This window comes from Rhinolophus hipposideros (genome assembly GCF_964194185.1).
Source record: "Rhinolophus hipposideros genome assembly, chromosome: 5".
NCBI classification, from domain to species: Eukaryota; Metazoa; Chordata; class Mammalia; order Chiroptera; family Rhinolophidae; genus Rhinolophus; species Rhinolophus hipposideros.
In genome coordinates this window covers 89,636,136-89,658,451 of record NC_138051.1, presented here as the reverse complement: position 1 = coordinate 89,658,451, position 22,316 = coordinate 89,636,136, and the positions used below count along the sequence as shown (strand labels likewise).

At 39.1% G+C, this 22,316-nt stretch overlaps 1 protein-coding gene across 8 annotated transcripts in view; it reads right to left on the bottom strand.

The window, feature by feature from the left end:
• ZC3H14 (zinc finger CCCH-type containing 14) overlaps positions 1-20,011 on the bottom strand; it is a 36,006-nt gene extending 15,995 nt beyond the window's left edge. For 4 of the 8 annotated variants that reach the window (XM_081047275.1, XM_081047276.1, XM_081047277.1 and 1 more), the window contains exons 1-9: positions 19,769-20,011; positions 19,248-19,290; positions 15,648-15,762; positions 13,427-13,467; positions 12,763-12,958; positions 11,993-12,422; positions 11,284-11,444; positions 10,813-10,913; positions 8,963-9,118 (exon numbers count right to left, since the gene is read on the bottom strand). In XM_081047275.1, coding sequence (XP_080903401.1) covers positions 8,963-9,118; positions 10,813-10,913; positions 11,284-11,444; positions 11,993-12,422; positions 12,763-12,958; positions 13,427-13,467; positions 15,648-15,762; positions 19,248-19,290; positions 19,769-19,804 — 1,279 coding nt within the window. In that variant the 5' untranslated portion in view covers positions 19,805-20,011. The remainder of the gene's footprint in view (positions 1-8,962; positions 9,119-10,812; positions 10,914-11,283; positions 11,445-11,992; positions 12,423-12,762; positions 12,959-13,426; positions 13,468-15,647; positions 15,763-19,247; positions 19,291-19,768) is intronic. The other 4 variants (XM_081047279.1, XM_081047280.1, XM_081047281.1 and 1 more) reach the window with 1 other exon arrangement.
• Positions 20,012-22,316: the final 2,305 nt, after the last annotated feature.

Sequence of the window (22,316 nt, the reverse complement as noted above, 5' to 3'; positions counted from 1 at the left end):
GGGATTTTCCTTGTTTTCTCTGACTATAAAAACTCTTCTTTACTAAGACTTTCACAGTGCTTCCAGTACAACATGATATACGGAGTAAATGAACATAGTCTCTCTTTCTGGAGAGTCCATAAAAATGAAGAACTTAAAAATGACACATCTTGGGCCGGCCCGGTGGCTCAGGCGGTTAGAGCTCCGTGCTCCTAACTCCGAAGGCTGCCGGTTCGATTCCCACATGGGCCAGTGGGCTCTCAACCACAAGGTTGCCAGTTCGATTCCTCGAATCCCGCAAGGGATGGTGGGCTGTGCTCCCTGCAACTGGATCTGGAGCTGAGATGCGCCCTCCACAACTAAGACTTGAAATGACAACAACTTGAAGCTGAACTAAGATTGAAAGGACAACAACTTGACTTGGGGAAAAAAAAAGTCCTGGAAGTACACACACTTCACCAATAAAGTCCTGTTCTCCTTCCCCAATAAAATCTTAAAAAAATAAAAGATAAAAAAAAAAGACACATCTTTAACAACATACAGAAGTGGATGCCAAATTGGGTTCTAAGACTATCCACTGAGGTGTGGAAGTACAAGAAATTCTATTATAGAAATATTTATTATCTGCATCTTCCTCAGAGTTCTATTTTTACATGTTCTAACACATACACTAATAGTAATGTGCATACATGGCGTGTACACAGTGAAAAATGACTTTAGTATACAAAACTGTATGGTCATAAATATAAAGGTCACTGATTTAGAGACGGGAGTTAGGGAGGTGATTATAGCAGATGTGACTTCAATCACCTTCGGAAAACAGAAAATAGACAAATACTGGCTGTGAGGCAGAGCAGAACAGCCACAAATGAGACCCTGGGGAAACTGCAAATCAAACGCAAGACAAGAGTGAGACAAACGTTTACCGAGCTCCTACGATATGCCAGGCACTGCAATGAGCACTCAACAAAAACAGTGAACAACACACAAAGCCCTGGTTAAAGAGCTCATGTTCTGGAGGGGAGGGGAAGGAGATGAACCTTAAAAACGAGCAAACAAGCATAATGTTTGTTAAAATATAACATATTTAATGTTGATGATACATATTTAAAGTCGTGAGTCTAGATAAAAATATCTAAATTATGGAAATATATGGTAGTAAGTGCTCTGGAGAAAAACATAGCTTAGAAAAGTGGAGTAGGGAGCATGGGGCTAGGGGGCTGGGGAATGCTTCAACAGAGATGACTTTTGAGCGAACTCTGTGGTGGACACCTAGAAAATATTTCGGGGAGAGAGCAAAAGCATCTCAGACATGTTCTTCTTTTAACTCTGTGAAAGAGAAACACACCAGGTATGCCTAGGGAATAAAACGGAGAACAAAGTGGAGGGAGGGAGAGGGTAGCAGGTGACAAGATGAGAGTCAACTTTGACTTTTACTTGGGTGTAATGAGGAGCCCAGAGGCTTCTGAGCAGGAGTGGCATGATCTAATTTACAGTTTAAAAGGATAACTCCACCACTGTGTGGAACAGACTGTAGGAAGGAAGTTTGAAAGCAGACAGACCAGTAAGAACCAATTCCAAAAATCAAGGCAAATCATGGAGTCAGTTCAGACTAGGACAGTAGAGGCAGGGGTGATGAGGGATGAGTGAATTTTAGTATATTTTGAAGGTAGAAGCTAACAGGGTTAGCTAAAGGTGGAAGAGGGGAGGGAGGTAAGAGAGGGAAGAGGGAGGAAAGGAGAGACAGGAAAGAAGAATGGCCGTTAAGTTTGAAAGAAAAAAATAGCACTGGGTTTCTGGCTTAAGCAACTAGAAAGGTAGAGTTGCCATTAAGAATAAGGAAGAACAGATTGGAGGTTAAGAGTGTTAGTCGTTAGGTTTTAGATAAGTTTAAAATGATTGTATATCCAAGAAAAAATGTAGAGTAAGCAGTTGGATAAGAATTAGGAATTCAGGTGCAAGGTCCAGGTCAGAGATGTAAATTTGGGTGTTGGCAGTGCTGAGATATTTAATCTGGATGAAATGAACAAAGGGAAATCCAACTGTGAGAGGATGGAGCAATGAGCAAAGACCACTTACAAAGGACATGAAACAGAAAAAAAGGTTTGGAAATGGTACAGCCACAGACATTTAAAAGATAAAACTTTAAAATTTTTAAAAGAGGGTTCTTCTTTAAAGTAACTCAGAGAATTATCTGGGGAGAACCCAGCCAGCCAATGGGAATATAAGCACTCCCAGGGAAATTCCGATGTTTCAAGGCCAACTGCAGCTTTTTGTCTGCTTTATTTAACACAAAATCTGCCCACAGTAAAGGTCATCCCACACAACTCCAGGTGAGAGACTGCAGTGCCTTTTCTTAAACTAGGAACCAGAATGTCTCCAGACATTAGTGAAAAGAGCTGTAAATCAAAGGGCAAAAGCAAGCAAGCAAAAACTGACTCTGAAGGAAACCATCAGAGAACAAAAGAGAATCTTTAAAAACATTTCTCTACATTTTCAGGCAAATTTGAAATGATACTATATGCACAAAACAAGATACTATAAAAACAGAACAAGAAAGAATTTGCAGAAATTCGAAAACATGATTTTCTAAATAAAAAAATAGGGGATTGAAAATAAAGTGAATAATTCCAAAAATTTCCAAAATATACTTATAACAATATTAAGTCCAAAAAGAGAAAAAATGAGAAAAAAAATCAAAGCAGGAAGTTTATTATTCAACTAACAGAATTTCCAAAAGAAGAGAATAAAAACAGAGAACAATTTTTAAAAAATAGTAAGAGAATTTCCTAGACCTAGGGAGCAACTGGTCAGATAAGTCAAAGAGGACAGTCTCTATCTAGAAAAAGGTACCTAAGGAAAAAAGGGAACACAAAGACTGAATAGTATAAAAGGACAGACCCTTAGGCTATACTACAGATAGGCAATGCAGGAAGGGGGGGGGGGGGGGAAGAACCTAAGAAAAACAAAAACTGTGCAAGAGGGGAAAAAAACAAACTCTAGGGAATCCCTAAACAAAAAACTGTAGAACAAAATACTAATTTGCCCTATAGTGAGTAATATTTATATAGTCTTCATGTAAATGCTTATTGGTTCTCAACTTTTTGGTCAACCTACAAAGAATGGTAGTCTTACCTACAAAAATAGAACAAAATGTAAATTCAATCATATAACAGGGGCCGGCCCAGTGGCTCAGGCGGTTGGAGCTTGGTGCTCCTAACGCCGTAGGCTGCTGGTTCGATTCCCACATGGGCCAGTGGGCTCTCAACCACAAGGTTGCAGGTTCGATTCCTTGACTCCTGCAAGGGATGGTGGGCTCCGTCCCCTGCAACTAAGATGGAACACGGCAACCTGAGTTGAGTTGCCGCTGAGCTCCAGGATGGCTCGGTTGGAGTGCGTTCTCAACCACAAGGTTGCCGGTTCGACTCTCGCAAGGGATGGTGGGCTGCGTCCCCTGCAACTAACAAAGGCAACTGGACCTAGAGCTGAGCTGCACCCTCTACAACTAAAATTGAAAGGACTTGATTTGGAAAAATCCCTGAAAATACACACTGTTCCCTAATAAAGTCCTGTTTCCTTTCCCCAATAAAATCTTTAAAAAAAAAAAAAAAAAAGAATTAAAGGAGGACATAAACATATTTATGTTCTGGGAGTCCAAACATATTAACATATAGTTGATTGGAAAATAGATATTTAACTGTGTTTCTTAAAATGACAAAAGTACATAATAAATGAACTAAAAATAGTGATTTTACTATATAGGCTTGGAAGCAGGAAAAAGTGTGAGTTAGATCCTGATATACTATAGCAAGAAATCAAAAGATACCATCTATAGTTGATGAATTAAACAGTTGTGGGCAGACGGGTGGCTCAGTTGGTTAGAGTGCTGTGCTCATACACCAACGTCGCTGGTTCGATTCCCACAGGGGCCAGAGAGCTGCGCCCTCCACAACTAGAGTGAAAACAATAGCTTAACTTGGAGCTCATGGTCCTGGAATAACACACCGTTCCCTAATATTCATCAATAAAAAAAGAAAAGCAGATAAGCAGTAATTAATCCTATTATTAAAAAAACAAGCAGGCATATAAGCGATTATAGACATGGAGAAAATTAAAGTCAGTCATAAATGGAAGAATTTAAAGCAGTGACCTCTGGGGAGGTGTGGAGAAGACTTGCTTTTTATTTTAAATTTTTCTATACTATTTGATTATTTTCTAATCTAGCAGCTGGCATTACAGTGATTGTTTTCCAAATTTTCTATGGTGAGCATGTATTTCATAATGTGAAATATTTTATTTAAAATTTTTTATACAACATATACCAAAGGGAAAAAATAAAAGGAAATCCATGCCTAGACACATCGTAGTGAAACTGCAGAACATCAAAGACAAAGAGAAGATCTTGAAAGCAGCCAGAAAGGACAGATTACCTACAAAGGAACAGACAATTAGAATGACAGAAGTTCACTCAACAGTGGAAGCCAGAAGACAATAGAATAATACATACAAGGCACTGAGAGCAAATAACTACTGATAACCTAGATATGGGTATCCAGCAAAACTAATGCACAAGAACATGGAGAAATAAAAGTGTTTATAGATAAAAGAACTCTTGCGAAATTTACTAACAAACCTGTTCTAAAGAAACATCCAAAGAATATGCTATTCAAAGAAAATACTTCAAAATAATTGAAAAGTAATGATCCCCAAATATCATTCAAGAGAAGTGAGAATAAAAAATGATAAACGTAGGTATATCTGAACAAACATTGGGTAAAATAACATAATGGTGCTCAATTTATGCATTTTTAGAAAAAGACCAAAATGAAACATTAGAAACAAAAGTCAGGAAAGTAAAGACTGGTGCTAAGGTATCCTAAAGTCTATTTACTGTTTGGAAATGGGGTCAGAATATTAACTTCAGGAACAGTCAGTTAAATGTGTGTCATAAAATTTCAATGGTGGGCAGCGCACTGGCTCAGGGAGGTCGCTGGTTGGATTCCCACATGGGCCAGTGAACTCCACCCTCTACAGCTAAGATTGTGCACAGCTCTCCCTGGAGCTGGGCTGCCATGAGCAGCTGGAGGTTGGCATGAGCTGCTGTGGGCTGCTGAGTGCTCCCATGGGCTACTGTGTGCTGCCATGAGCAGCCAGTGACCAACGTGAGCGGCCAGCAGCTAGCAAGAGCTGCCGTGAGCTGCTATGAGCAGCCGACCCACGACCTGTGATTGCCTTGAGCGGGGGAGGGGGGGGTAGAAGCACAAGGCTCTTAATACCAGCATGGGCCAGGGAGCTGTGTCCTACACTAGACTGAGAAACAGCGGCTTGTACAGGAGTGGGGAGGAGAGTGGGGGAGGTGGAAGAAGCGGGGGGGGGGGGGGGGGGGGACCCAGTAACCTAGCTTTATGACATTTAAGAGATAACTATGCCCAAAGCATAAGGACAGGGAAGACTGAAAACAAAGGCATGGAAAACAAAAGAGAGACGTAAGGCAAATACTAACAAACAGGCAATATTAAAATCAGAAAAAAACTGATGTTAAGATAAAAGCACCATTTGGTAAAGAGGGTTAAAGATAAAACATTCGGGGCAGACTGGTGGCTCAGTTGGTTAGAGCGTGACCAACTGGGCAACGGGGCTGGCGGTTCGAATCCCAGCGAGTTGCACCCTCCGCAACTAGAATGAAGTCAATGAGCTGCCGCTTAGCTCCCGGGTGGCCAGATGGCTCAGTTGGTTGAAGCGCGTCCTCAACCACAAGGTTGCCGGTTCGACTCCCGCAAGGGATGGTGGGCTGCGGCCCCTGCAACTAATAACGGCAACTGGACCTGGAGTTGAGCTGCGCCCTCCACAACTAAGATTGAAAGGACAACAGCTTGACTTGGAAAAAGTCCTGGAAGTACACACTGTTCCCCTTCCCCAATAAAAAAAAAAAAAAAATCTAAAAAAAAAATTAAAAAAATTAAAAAAAAAAAGATATAACATTCAATTCAGCAGGATGACATAACATGATTGCACCTAGTTTAACAGCCTCAAAATAAATAAAGGAAAAACTGACAGAAGTACCGAGAAATTAAGATAAATGTCATCTTGATGGACAATCTCAAGACCTTCTTTCAATTACTGGTAACTCAAGCTAAGAATTCAGCACAGGCAAGACTTGAACATCATCACTGTAGAGCTTTATCGACTAAATGCAAAATTTTCAAGCCAACAATTCAGAGTCCAATTTCTTCCAAAATGCACATGGAAGATGTACAAAATCCATCGTCTTAAGTCTTAACAATTCAAAGAATATGTATTGTACAGATCACATTAACCACAAAGCTTTAAATAAAAAATATTAAAAAAAGCTTAAAAGACAAAAACAAAACCTCCACACTGTAAATGAAAAACACTTTCAAATAACTCATGGGTCAAAGATGAAGAATCTTAATGGGAATTAAAGATACTTAGAATGATAATGAAGACAGTAATACATCAACATTTATGATATGCAGTAAAATTGTCACATCAAGATAAATTTACAACTTAAATGTAATACATTTGAAAAGATAAATTAAAAAATGGATATATTAAAAATAAGAGCAGAAACTAATGAAACAGAAATCACACCATAAGAGAATCAATAAAGCCAGAATTATTGTTATTGAGTCTGAAAAGCCTGATCAAAAAAACTTCTGATAGACTAATCCCATACAAAAAGAAAAAACACAAATGTTGTGAGGCTGGAGAGACGAGAAGACACTATTAACTCATGCCAATACATGTGCATATTTAAATTTTAAAAAACCTGTCACAAAGCTGTAAAACGGTGAGTAAGCACATTAACTAATGGCTGTTTCCAGTGTCACTGCACTTAGGAACTAATGAATCCAGTAAGCGTAGTACCAGTCCTCAGCACTTCAATTTTTTAACCTTTTACTTTAAAACAAAATGATATAGAAAACCACACAAAACAAGTAACAGCTTAATGAATTTGTGTAAGGTAGAACACTACCACCCAGGTCAAGAAAACAGAACCATGCCAGCTACCCCAGAAGCCTCTTCCTGAGCTCCATCCCCATCAGTCCTCTTCAGTAACCACCGCTGCCTTTCCTAGTAACATCCAGTTTCTTTGTGGTTTTAGCACACAAGCGTGCATCCCTAGACACTAGAGCTTCATTTTGCCCCCTTTACTTTGTCTTTTAATCTAGAATTCTTGACTGTATGAACCTATACAGTTCCCTGAGAACCTATACAGTTCCCTGTACTTCGCCTGTTGTACTCATGGTGCAGCTCAACCAATAGATTTCCAGTGTTGGTACTTCCTGCAAGATGACCAGTGGATCAGAGGCTTGATCACTTGGGTTTAAATCCTCAGGCAATACTAGGTAGTGTTTTATTCTTTCATCGGGAGGCACAAAATGGCTGTTTTTCACTTAAAAAAAAAAATGTTAGTAGCCATTAGTGATCAGTGCCTAGATTCATCAATTCACTATTAGTTGCAAAAAAAATCCCACTATAATTCTACCATTTTGTTTTTTACTTACTAGTTAGAATGACTTTAAAAGCTGCTTCCCTCATCTATATCAACTGTTGGCAAACGTCTTAAGTTGTGTGGGCTGTATGATCTGCTGCAACTATTCAATTCTGTGGTTGTAGTACAGAAGTAGTGATAGGCGGCAGTACATGAGTGAATGAGCATGCTAGGTTCCAATAAAATTTTATTTACAAAAACAGGTGCTAACTCCTGCACCATTTGGTTTCCCAGTGGTACCATTATTAAAGGAAAGACAGCATAAATATTCAAGACAATGAATTAGTACGTATTATTCTCCAGAAGGTGACCAATTAAGGATTTACATTTTTAAAACTATTATCATGGAATCACAGATTTAAACCTGTTTGATGGACTTCAATCCACTGCAATTCCTACTTTTACTGAAGCACAAATTCATTTCCAGTTGCTCTTCACAAACTGAACCACTTACACCTTCCAGTTAGTACCAATTGGCTGTTTGGGGGTTTTCCTGTACTGAGGTCCAATATTTATTGGAGTTGCACCTAGTGCTGACATGCAAAATTGCACTTTTTAATTTTAAAGAGAATATGAACAGAAAATTACAGGATGGATTCATAAGGCTTCATAAAACAAGTAAATGTGAGATGAACCTGGAACAATTTAAAGGACACAGTTGAAGAGGAATGAAAAAATGTATCCCAGCACCGGAAAAGTGTAAGTTAGAAATAACATGATGAGCATACAGTCTTGGTAGAGTTTTAAAATTCAGGTCTTAGAAGAGAAGAAGAAACTAGAATTTTTCCTGAGAAGAACAGAAAAAATAGGGTGGAAAGCAGTGGGGAAAGGGCTGGGCAGACCTAGGGGCCAGATAACAAACCTGCCGAAAGGCCAAGCTCCTGGCATCAGTTCTGGACCAGGATAAGGGTAGGGGAGACACTATGAAAGCTCTCACAAAGAAGTCCCACAATCAGTCACACTTCAGATGGACAGTGTGCAGGAGATGGGGATGCAGGAGACTCAGCTGGAGGCTAACTATAGTATGTCAGGCACAAATGGATGAAGTAGGATCACATAAGGCAGATCTGATAGGTCATGGAGAGGATGCTGAAAAGGGAGATTTAAAGATAAGATTTCAAATTTAAGAAAACGGTATGATTAATGAAAAGAAGGAAAGCTATACAGCAGGTACCTGTGTCTTGAAGAAGGCGCTTTCTAAAGATCAGCTAACGTTAAGGGTGGGTGACTAAATTCACGGCAATTCAGTGCACTATTCTTTCCACTTTTGAACATTAAAAATTTCCATTAAAAAGTTTTAAAATTCTGAAAGATGTAGGTATAGATTCCTCATGGTCCCTTCTTATAATATTTCTGGGCCTAATGAGTACTTTTCTCATATATAACGTTTCATAAACACCCACTGAAAAACACTAAATGCCTCATGAAAAAAGTGTAATAGAGAATGAAGTATCATTAAATTATTACCTTGAATTTTTTCTATATTATCTCCTTTTGTTTCCTCTTCTTTAATAGGGGGACTTATTCTAGGTGTCCTGCTTTGCCCCTGTACCGTCTCTGCCAACAATTCTTCTTGAGAAGTTCGAGTTCGGGGAGCAACTGGAAGTGTCTGTTTCTGTGAGACTTTTACATAAAAAGCAAAAGAGACGAAAATGCAAACGCAGTTAATACATCAAAGTTCAACAGTGAATATGTCATATTAAACATAACTGCTTCCGGGGTTTAGAACATGTGAGAAGTTTGAAAAGTTCATAGGTACCACCTCGTTGTTTTTTTTTTACAATATTCTCGAGACCGATACCTGCCTTAGATACCTGTATGTATGTAAACAATATCTATATATTTTAAACCACATACTATACACTGTTTTCCCGAAAATAAGACCTAGCCGGACAACCAACTATAACGCATCTTTTGTAGCAAAAATTAACATAAGACCGGGTCTTATATCAGACCCGGTCTTATGTTATAGAAGACCCGGTCTTATAGTAAAATAAGACCAGATCTTACAGTAAAATAAGACCAGGTCTTATAGTAAAATGAGACCAGGTCTTATATTAATTTTTGCTCCAAAAGACATATTAGAGCTGATTGTCCGTCCGGCTAGGTCTTATTTTTGGGGAAACACTGTATACAACGAAGCATGTATGTATTCATTTTTAACCAAATGCAGCTGCTTCATGATACCATAACAACATCAAATTGTAATTTCAATAACCTAGGTAAACAAGGAATTTCAATGCTTTCTTTAAAAACTTGGGCAATTTCCAACTATTATAAAAGAGGAAATTACAAGGTCACAATGAATAAGATTCTCTTAATTCCTCATCATTCCAAACACTCAATATTGCTGATAAAGCAAAAAGGGAATGTAAATAGATGAATCGTTGAAGCGCAGGCCTTTGCCTGATTATCCTTATCCTATACGCCAAAGCCTGTTTAATTTTATGTGCAAAGATTAAGTTAGGGATAAGGAGAAGCAGGGGTACAGATGACTATCAGGGTCAGAAGTTGACAGCTTACAGTTTATTTCACTTTAGGAAAGGGTCACAAAGAGAGATATAATGGAAAAGCAAAACAATGCTAAAGGAACAGTCATCAAATCTGCAGCAAAAATACAAAATTTTAAAGTGGGTAATCATTACAGCTTATTAACAAGCTTTACAGACTGGCTCCGCAAAATGGGGCAGAGTACAAATAGAATTTAATGACAATATGGCACCCATCACGTGGTTTGAATTTCAGAGTAAGCTTTCTGTATAACCAGATTATAGATGACTCATCTCCTTTGTTTTAAAAACATGTAATACTTTTATATTCTTTCATAAAACGATTTAGTACTTCCACTAGGATTAGGTCAGGAATGAATCAATTCTCTGCCTTACAGTCAATTAACGGGTTCAACTGAAAGAAACCAACCTGTTCATATACTAATTTTTCTAACATCAGACTCTTAATATTTTAATTTTGTTCTTTTTCATACATCACGAATTCATACCTAATGTTGATTCTCATGCAATGAATATGAAAATCCCCTTTTACCAAAACTCCCTTTAAAGTTTTTATTACAGATTTCACACACTGGAAAAAGAGTAAAAGGCATTACAGTTGCTCAAAGAACTAAATTCCACTGACAGCTGAGAAAATTTCTCAAAGTAGTCCAACCTCCTTTTAAAAACCTTCTTGTCTGACCCTCATCTTGGTCTTGACATCTGGCAGCCATCTTTATTTTACCACAACTTGGGGAGCAATCATTTCTAGCTTACTCAAGTTATAGAAATCCCTTACTTAATGAAAGCATAATTCATTTAATTTACCTGTAGAATAGTTAGTTGTTTTGGTTACAGATTCTTGAGCTTCTGATATAGCCTTCAAAATCAGATTCTTATTAGCCTGTTTAGAAGGTGGAAGTGAAGGTCTAAAAAAGAAAGATATTTTAATTGTGGATTTGAGTTCTTTATGTGCTAGCCATCTATTATGTCTTTTTACTAAGCCTTCTCTTAGATTTTAAATAGTCTAGCTGTAGTTTTTAGGAAATGCCAACTATACTAGAACATTGTAACTTTTTTAAATAATGAATTTGATCAACTTTTATATCCATATTAGTTTTTAATATTCTCTGCAATTTCTCTAATTTTAAGCAATTTTTCTTTCATTAATATGTTTCTCAAAAACCAATGGAAAAGTCTTACATACTATTAAATTTTTATTTTCATGGTATCCTTTTCAAGAAACCCAGACGACTCCATCAAGCATTTAAAGATTAATTTACAGACAAGTTCAGGTACCTCCTCTCAGGCTTTGCTGGCACTGACACACTGCTGGAGATGCTTCCTGCACGGGACCCACAGTCTTCATCTTCCTCCTCCTCCTCTCCATCATGATTGAATTTTTTTACTTTAACAACTGAACTTACCACAGGCAACTTTCTCTTTCGAAAGTTTTCTTCCTGCAATCAGAGAAATTCACTTACCTAGTCTCAAAAAAATAACAAAATTCAATCACCGAATTTTTTTCCTTTTTAAGTAAAAGTCAATCATATTAAGAATTCATGGCCTCTTTCCTGGTTTCTTATAAAGATATGAATATTATCCCTAATCACCAACCTGCAGTTAAAACAAAAACTAGTGCTTTACATTCATTTACAAAGAGCAGCATATAGCACTCATAAGGAAACTAATAAAGTGGAGCTACTCAGTTCTTTACTAGTAATTGCCATGAAAAATCTAAAATTGACCTAAAGTACCCCCAAAATTATAAGGTAAAGTTAAAACTATCTCACATGATGGCATCCCAGGAAAGTAAACAAGATGTAAAATACCTGTAGAAACCAGTCATGTAAAGGAAAATCTGAATATATTGAGTGTTACATGTTGAGTAGCACAGAATTCAGTTTAAAATAAACTTGCGATGTGTTTAGTTATTTCACATACTATTTAGCACGAAGAACTGCCAATTTTCAGCCTAATAAGCCAAAATTTAAAAGTAAATACAAACCTCAATACTCATTTTTTCTGAACTGTTTCTGAAGAAGGGGCTATAAGTCTCTTCTAAACTGCTAAGCACTTCGGGTTCACACAAACGTCCTGCTTCATACATTCGGCTGTTCTGTATGTCAAGTTGCTTGCCAGCATGAATACTGTTTTGCTGCTGCTGAAATTGCAACCTGTTTAAATGAACCCCAGTATCTGCAGTTCGACTTGCAGGTGGTCGATAAATTTCAATAGAAGGGCGAGAAGAACCATATGTAACTGTCACTGTAGGTTTTTTCTGAGATAAGGGATTCTCCTGCACAAAATTGAGGTCTTCATCAATGAGATCATCTGGTTCCGGCTTAATATCAATCACATCTTCAGAGGGTGCTGGCTCCCTCAGAGGTTTCACTGTTGACATTAATCGGGTTGCAGCTCCATCGTCATAAGTCTGTCTATTAAACACACACACGTTACAACCAACTTACAGCAATATCTTCAAATCATCAAGTATTTCCTTAAATTGTAATGAAAAAGTTTGAATACTGCCTTTATGTATTCCATTAAAATCTACTTTGAAATTGCATTTTTCAAAACTTTGATTTACTACATTTGAGATAAAAAAAAAAAATCATACTTTGGTCTTAGCCACTCTTTATTTTACTAAAAATACTGCTCATGACCATCTCACTGTGCCCCAAAATTTCTGAAAATGGCAATTTAAAGATACAAAAACTAATGTAAACATCACACACATACCCACCTGCCTACAACAGGTCTACCTGGGACTCTTACCTGACATTAGTGGTTTTCTGCTCCTGTGAACTTGCAGAAACTCTGGAATCTCTTTTTTCAGGTCTAGTGCTAGAAACTGAAAGGGGTAGCACTGCAGCTTCGTGCCTTCTCTCATCGCCCCGACTGAAACTGCTCTTGTTGGAAGGCACGTTACTATCAAAAATGTTGGTATCAGAAGACTTTAGACTAGAGGGGTCTGGAAATAAAAACATATGATCCCTTCAAACGATTTTTCTTACTTTGATCCTTCCCATTCTTCATCACCAATTTTAAAGCAATACATGTTCTTCCACAACACTTTTAATGGCTGAATGTTATTCCATACATAGTAATATGATAATCTATTCAATTTACTATTACTGGACTTTTAAGTAATTTTCAATTATAAAATATTACAACATCCTTGAGACTAAATTATTGTACACTTCTATAATTATTCCCTTAGGCTAAATTGCACATCCCCTTCCATTCTTTAAATTCTTTGAATTGTATTAAATTTAGTGCTCTTAAATTCATAAAAACATGTGCTTCGTAAAAAGGTTCAAATGAACTACTATTTTCAAATTTATGCTTTTCCCCCTCAAAGTAGTATGTGACTTTAGAAAGAAAACAATCATGTGCTATAGTAAATTCAAAAAAGAAAACCCATTTTTATGAATCTTACCAGTTGTAACGGAGCGAAGTTTATCTAATACACCATGAAGCCTAAAACAAAAAACAAAAAAATTTAAAGCGTCCTTTAATGAAGAAAGACTTTACATCAACCGTCACTCTAAATTTCGTATTACAGAATCAATCTTCAGATATATACTGACAAATGGTACTAAATGGTATTTAATAGATAGTATTAAAATTTAAGTTTCACATTTTTAAAAAAGGCTTTACATGAATATGGTAAAAGCCAATCAAAAATCCTATTTGTTCATCACTATTTTCAATATCTAGCCTCTGCAGAAATAAGGCAAGGATCTGACCACACAGTCTTGTCTACAAAGAATGTCATATTGTTTCATAAGGATTAAAGATTCCATGTAACTTACAGTAAAAAATAAAAATATCACAAACATGTACTATAACTTACTTTTACAACTGTTTAAGCACAATTTAAATTTATTTTATCTACTTACATGGTTTCTGAAACAACTTAATTCTGAGGTAAAAAATCTTTAAAAAATCTCAAAATAAACTGTATCACTTCACTTTGACTATTAATATAAAACTAATGCTGTAAACAAGCATCAACTTGCTTATAACCTATTTTACAACCTTGCTTATAACCTACTTTAGCAGTTACATACAAGACAAATTTGTTTACAATCTTTCCAAGAGGCCATGCCTCCTGAAGTACCAGAAATAGCTCATTAAGTTTCACCTAGAACCAAGTCACACACCACTGTCCCCTAGGACACAATTATTGCAGGACTCCAAAGAATCAGAATAGTCTGGGGTTGGTGTCAAGGAACATTTAACTCAGGAAAGCCAAGTACCACCAAAGCAGACACCATCACTTGCATACATCTTAACTGAATTTATGGCAAGTGAGAAAGTTGAATTAATTTCATTTTAAATTCATATTCAGTTAGTGGTCTGTTTATGTAAGAAATTTGTCTAATGCATTCCATTAAGTTATCTGAGAAAGGATCTACTAGGTCAATCTCCCGTATTATATTAGTGGGACTCAAACCCAAAGTGATCCAAAGGTTGACTAGAAGTCAGGTCATAACGTGCATGAAACAGAGAGATGAACTGAAGACTTTAAAAAAAGGACTCATGATAATGGTAATTTCCTTAGTCAAAACACCATCATCTCTTCTTTTGGGTAAATTCTGGGAACAAACTGTAACAAGTGGGTGAGGTCACCCATGATGCAGCCGTTTATGGACCAAAACATTTGAGAATTGACCAACACACTCAATGTTGTTCAAAATTGTGTAATATAAAGAATTCTGCGTGAATTTTAATAAAGTTTCAGAAGAGTTGTAAAGCATACATTTACCTGCTGGGACAAAAACACTTTGAAGACAAACTTTTGGTTGAAAGGTAAGAAGTTATTAACAAGTTTCCTTCCCCTCCTCAGTGCCTTCTAGGCCCTATTCCAGTTTCTTGCCATTCAAATTCAGCAAGCCACTCAGCTCCCTCACCTTTTGTTCCATCATCAATTTATGCTGTAATCAGTGCTTCCCAGCGTGAGGGCCCTGATGAATTTCCACTCGAGTCTCAGCCACATTACCCTTATCCAGCCCTCAGTTTACCTCAAACCTGGTACCAACACCTGGCCTGCCTTCGTAAACTGAATCTTATGCTGTTAGTCAGTATTCCAACTAAACAAGTATATGGTTTGAAAAAGTTGATAATTATAATATTAATTTATATTTGAACACAGTTACCTATTTTAATGTTCCAAACATTTAAAAAATTATTTGAAATTTTTTCAAAAAACCTTGGCCCCCTAAGAGTTAATTCATTGGAGAAAGCAATTTGGGAAGTCAACCCAGTCCAAAAAACATCTGCAACTGATTTTGGTTAGAGGAAAGAAATGGTAAGATGTAGAAGCTTACAAAAGAAACATAGTAACTACAGTTAACATATACTAAGGACTTGCTATGGGCCAGGCACAGCTGTAAACACATTACATGTATTAGCTCATTTAATCCTCACAACGCCCTATAAAGGTGATTTACTATTCCCATTTTACAAATGGTAAAACCAAGGCAAGAAGCAGATTCAGGATTCCATTTTGGCAATCTGGCTCCAGGGGCTGTGATGTCCTCGCTCACAACCTGCCTCTCTACACTTAATCTTACTGTCAATAACCTCTTTTCAGACAATAGCTACTCTGACTTGTGCCAAGCTTTGGTCTAAGGGATAAATATTCAGAAACATACCATACGGTGAATCGAATTGTGTTGTTCCCTAGAAACAGGGACAGGTCCTCTGTCATTTGGTCCTGACTTTTCTTGTTGGCCACCATCACCATAATGTAATCAGGAAGTTCTTCATCTATTTAAAAGGAAAAGTATATAAAAACTTTTTTATGTTTTCCTCAATATTTTCTTCTATTTAAAGCTGATGTGCTTGAAAATATCAATGTAGATCTAAGAATATCTCAGCTCTACTATAATAGAATTACATTGGACAAGAGAATACAGTTTTCCCTCTTCATTCTATACGTATTTCAATTACTAGGATGGGAACTGAGTAAGGGATACTTACAAAACTAGGTACTCTGAATTAATAGTACCATACTTCAGAGTGTACTCATTTCCTTGTCTTTTTAATAATGCTCATCAATTTCAAAGAAGCTTTCAGAAAGCATATCGACATTCCTCAAGAATAACTGAGTTCCATTTAGTGTTTGTTTCAAAATGATACTCATTTCTCAAAACACCACCTTTATCCTTCGCAAAGCCAGATTTCAATTACTCCGGATAACAAACTTGCAGCAACATCAAATAAACTAAAACCACCTAAAAACCCTACATCATCTAAAGATTTCAATATTAAAATTAAATAATTTCAACTCATTGTTTTATCCTAATACCCTCCTACACGGTGATCATGAGGGTGAGATCTAAGAACAAAATCAACAATACCAAAAATGACCAAAGAAAAGAAGGAAGCAAAAGCCATTTATCAGGAACTCTAATTCCTATACAGACACACAGACAAATACACAAATTCCTTTAATACCTCAAACACTCATATTTCTATATAGGAAGAAAGGTTCATTTCAGAACTATCAGACATTTGTTTCAAGGAGAAATATTAAAAATCCAGTTCAAGAAAACAACAAATATATTGAGAAAGCCCAATCTACAAATGGAGAGAAATCAGAGTATCTGATGGAAACATACAATATGAGAGGAGATGCAAGTAAGGAAAAGCAGCCAGTCATTTATTGTTTTTGTAGAGTATCAAAAGGTTCCACTGCTTTCAGGAAATTTTAGTAAATAACCCTGGTATTTTATTTATGCAAAGTGTACCTACTAGGGGCTACCAGCGGTAACCCAGGAAAGGTCAACAAACAAAAAAGTTGGGGTGCTTTGGAAGTCATGAGTTTTTCTCCCTCATAATGTCAGTAACAAATGAATAGACTGTGCTGTTAATATATGTTCATTTTGTTATTTTCTGAAATTTTATGTAAATGAGATCAGTGGTTGCCGGGGTACAGGGTGGGGATGGGAAAAGGTACAGGGAGGGAAGGCTAATGAACAATACTGGACTTCAAGCTTGTAACCAGGTTTTTAACAGGCTCAAAATTCTTGGTTTGAGACTTTTGACAAATGACAGGAATCACCAATAAGATTGAATTTAGACTCAACATGTGTTTGTGCAGTCATTTGCTAGAATTAAGAAAATTCTCACTGTAGGTTTTCTGTGGATTTCTTTTTAACTCCAAACAAGTTCCTTTCACATAGCTAACATCCATTAAGTGTTGAATGAATAAAAGAACAAATCAACCCTGATTCAGCTTCCTCATCTTTAACCTCTGAACCTCAATTTTCTTATCTGTTGAAGTCTTAGAACAATCCTGACAGCAAATAATTTATGGAATGTGCCCAACACGTGGTAAATTTGCAATTCTCCAATTGTTTGGTCTCAGGCCCCCTTCACACTCTTAAAAATCAATGACCTCCAAAGAAGTTTCATTTACGTTAAGTGTATCTACTGATATTCACCATACTAAAACTAAAACTAAGAATTTTAAAAAGCATTTATTTATTCATTTGAAATAATTCACTTATCAAATGTTAACAAACCCATTTATATTAACAAATATTTACGAAAAATACTTTACCAACCCAAAAAAATAGTGCAAAAATATTTTTTTACATCTCTTTAGTATCTGATTTAAAAATGAGATGCTGAGAGCAGACGGATGGCTCAGTTGGTTAGAATGCAAGCTCTGAGCAACAGGGTTGCCGGTTCGATGCCCACATGGGCCAGTGAGCTGTGCCCTCCGCAACTAGATTGAAGACAACGAGATGCCACTGAGCTTCTGCTGAGCTCCCAGGCGGCCTGATGGCTCAGTTGCTTAGAGCGCGTGCTCTCAACCACAAAGTTGTTGGTTCAACTCCCCCAAGGGATGGTGGGCTGCGTCCCCCCACCACTAGATTGAAAATGACAACTGGAGTTGGAACTAAGCTGCGCCCTCCACAACTAAGATTGAAAGGACAACAACTTGACTTGGAGCTAATGTGTCCTGGGAAAAAACACTGTTCCCAAATAAAGTCGCGGAAATACACACACACTGCTTCCCAATAAAGTCCTAAAAAAAAAAAAGTGTTTTTTTAAAAAAATAATAAAATGAGATGCTGGATTCTAATTTCTGCTTCTGCATTTAGCTTGTTGTGGTATGCTGTTCTAATTGAAGAATGTGAAGAAAATCTGGTCTTACACAGATAGGTAGTCAGAAAACAAGTATTTTAATGGCTTTTGCAGATAACGTGGATAGCCTTTTGTGATACTACACCAAAATTCAACAAGTGGTAGTTCCTTTAATAAATATGGAAACCAATACTATGTTTTTACCGCTTTGTCAATTACATTCTTAGATGAAACTGGCTTTTTTTAAATTGCAAGTGGAAAGGTGAAGAATATGATTTCTCACAGAGTTTGGTGTGAGATCTTCATTTCCTGATTCAGGCTCAAGTACTGGCAGTTTTACCTACCACTGCTTTTGCACAATCCAAGTGTCAGCGCAGTGACAATGTCAAGTACGCTGTCATGCTACTATGAAAACAGTTTTGACTTCGGAGACCCTTGAGGTCTCCCACACCTTGAGAACCCTTCAGTAAGCGATAGCTATTGTTTTTATGTGAGGCACCAGCTCTGGAGCCAAACAAACCCAGGTCTCAAGCTTGGTCAAGAAAACCCTCGAAGCCTCAGTTTTCTTATTGTACAACTAGGGACGTTACTACTTACCTTCCCGTGTTCTCCTGAGGATTATCATGACCTAATGCATATACAATGGTTAAGCACAGTGCCTGGCCCAGAGTAAACACTCAAATTATAACCATAAAAGAATAAAGAGAAAGAGGACACATTACTGTCGCGAGGTAAAAAGAGAAAGGAACAGGAAAAAACACACAGGTCTGAAAATACAACTCACGGAACCATGACAGAGGCCAAGACCAGAAAGCATCAGACAGTCATATGCAAAATAATTCTGAAAAATGAAGACCAGGAGGGAAATGGAAAGAGGAAAAACAACAAAAACATGACGGAACTTCAACAGAGAAAAACAAGCATTTCCAACACAACATATCAGAAGGGAGTTTGGGGGGAAAGAAAAAAAAAAAGTCGCCGACGGAGCTTTCAGTGGAAAGATGGTAAGGAAATGAAGCATCCAGGGAGTATCAACGTTTGAAAGCAGAAAAGGGTCTCTCTCCAAGGTCAAAAATAAGACGGGGAAAACGCGCTCGGTAAAATTGAATTAGCTGCAAACTCTAAATTCTATTAGGCAAAACCACAAAACTACTTACCAACGTAAGCTCCTAATTCTTGCAGTTTCCCCTTAATGGCACTCTGCGGGGGAGGGAAAAAAACGTGCGTGTGAGAAAGGCCGCCCCCGGCAAACAAACCCGCACCGAAGCGCGGACACAACTGTGCGGGAGCGCGCACCTCCCACCCCGCTCGGCGCCGGTGGGGGCGGGGACGCGCTATGCCCCCCCCACGGCCCCCCCCCGGCGCCCCCCTCGAACAGCGCCCGGAGCGGAGCACTGCGCAGCCGCGGGAGGCTCTCCCGGGCCCCCTACGTGCGCCTCCTTCCGTTTCCCGGCGGCTGCGGCCCCACTTGCCCACCGCGCTCTCGGAAGCCCCGTCTGCGCCCAGGCCCGAAGAGACCCGGCCGCGAAGGCGCCACTCACGGGCCCCGCGGTGGGTCAGGAGGGCTGCGCGGCCACCAGGCCGCGGCGTCCAGGCCGGGCCCACCATCCCCGTTACTCCTGACAACCGCGCGCCCGCCGAGGCCCGGCTTCCCGCCCCCGCCCGACGCGGGCCTCACCCGGATCTTGCGGCTTATCTCGGTGCCGATTTCCATGGCTCCGTGGCGAGCGGTGAGTTCAGCACTACACGTCGCTTCGCTTACCGGGCGCCCGGAGCCGGCTCACAGCTCGCAGCCCCGCGACAGCCACAACCACCGCCGCTCCTGGCTGCTCGCTCTGCGTGACCCGCCCCCACCGTCCCGGCGCGCCGGAGCGGGCCGAGTGCGCCTGCGCCTGCGCCTGCGCCTGCGCGCACCTGGGCTGGTGGCGCCTGCGTTGCGGCGCCCTCTGCCGGCGGCAGGGAGAGCAGGCGCGCTTGGCCTTGACTTCGCTTTTCCTCTGTGGGAACCTGCAGAGCTGTTCATTCTTCCCTTTCCTCTCCCCAACTTACTGATTTTATCCCCTTTGGAAAATACAGACGAATTAAATGGTCCGCGGTAAGATCCCTGGATTTGGTGTGGGATCCGAATTCGAATCCAACCTTCTCTTACTGTTAGTAGGAATCCGGTCTAGATGTTACAACTCTTGAGACCTGGTTTTCTACCTGTAAAATAGAGACTGCCTCCTAGCGGTGGCATTAGAATTACACTCGGAGGGAAAATGGAATATCCTGCGCAGCAGAACCAATCCATTACGGGTATACATTGTCCTTTGTTTAACTCCACAACTACCCTGGTGTAGTTCTGCCTTTCTTTTTCCCCGTGCCCATCGATGGCCTTTCCCCAAAACCTGGTCCTCATTCGTCTTTCTCTCTGAACCACCTTCTTCGTAGAACTCTTATTCTCAGGATATCAACTCTTAACCTCTGTGCTAAAAACCGAATTGCTCATCAGCCCTGATTTCTTACCTAAACCCACTCCCAAATCGAGGTAACTCCAGGCATTTGTATTTTATCCAAATTCAGCACGTCGTCTTCCCCTTACCCTACTCAGATTGGATTCTACTCCTGACGTCCCTACTTCTACCAATAGCAGCTTACTTCTCCCTCTTCCTGATCACAAAACCGTGGCATCAGAGTAAGCACAGACAGAGAGGCCTCCTTTCTCTCCCATATGCACCGATTTCTGAAGTGGTCTTAGTTATCCATTGCTGCATAGCAAATGACCACACACTTAGCAGCTTAAAACACACGTGTTAGTCATCTCGTGGTTTCCATGGGTCTAGAATCTGAGCACAGCTTACTTAGCTCAGTCCTATGCTCAGGGTATCACAAGGCTGAGGTTGAGGTGTCTGGCCGACTGTGTTCCCACCTGGAGGCTTAACTGAGGAAGAAGCCACTCTCAAACTCAGTTACGTTGTTAGCAGAATTAATTTCCTTGCAGCTTTATGAGTGAGGGCCCCAGCATTTCCCTCAGGTGTTAGAGGTTGTCCATAGTCCTTGCCATGGCCTCCTCCAACATGGCTGCTTACTTAAGTCCTGCAAGGCAGTCTCCCAGCTCAGAGAAGACCCATTCCCACTTTTAAGGGCTTTCACTTGGTTAAGTCATGGTCTGATCCCACTCCCCCCATCAGTTGATTTAGGGCTTTGATTGTATCTGCAAAAATCCCTCATCTTTGTCATATTCACTGGCTACAAACAAGTCACAGGTGCTGCCCACACTCGAGGGGATTATATGGGGTGTGGACAGCAGGGGCAGGAATCATGAGACCACCTAGGGTCTGTCTGCCACGTGGCCCTTCATCTCATGTCTGTTTTTTCTTCTGAATTCCTACAGCATCTATATGGGAGCTACTAGTATGACACAATATACTCTGTAATGTTTATTTTATGTGTGTGTGTGTGTGTGTGTGTGTGTGTGTGTCCTCTCTAGCAAAACTATAAACTTCTTGTAGGTCTGTATTTCTCCAACGTGTCTTTCAGGACAGGAGACACGTAGTAAGCACTTATTAAATATTTGTAGGATAAAATAAACTAATGACTAAATTGCAAAAGCATTCCTTATGGATAAATTCAGTGATCATGTACTCATTCAACATTGATGAGAGGCAGCAGAGCAGAGTCAATAACAAGGACACTGGAGCCAGACTGTCTACGTTTGGATCACAGCTCTGCTACTCCCTCTGAAACCTTAGGCAAGTTGTTTATCCTTTTTGTGCCTCAGTTTCCTTCTCTGTGACATAAGTATGATACCAGTTTCTCCTTCATTGGGTTATAATGAGGATGAAATAAGTTAGTATTTGAGAAGCATTTTGAACTGTGCCTGCTGGCTCATAGCAGTACTATGTTTGTTGATTAAAAATTAAATGCCTATCCTGAGCCAGATACTGTGCTAGGAGTGAGAGCACAAACATGAGTAAGACTGGGTCCCTACATTCATGACACAATCCAAAAAACAGGTACATGGTCTCAGTACCTGGGTAAACTCTAAACAAATAGTTTACCCACCATTTCAGAACTGAGAATGAAAACATGTTTTGCCATTCCTGAGTACAAAATACTTAGTCAATATTTAGATAATATTGAAAGAACGTCTTATAAAGAATAGAGATTGTTTTCGTTAAAATGTATTCAGAATAGGGAAACTTGTATTAAAATGTATTCAAGAAAAAGTTAACTTTCAGGATAAT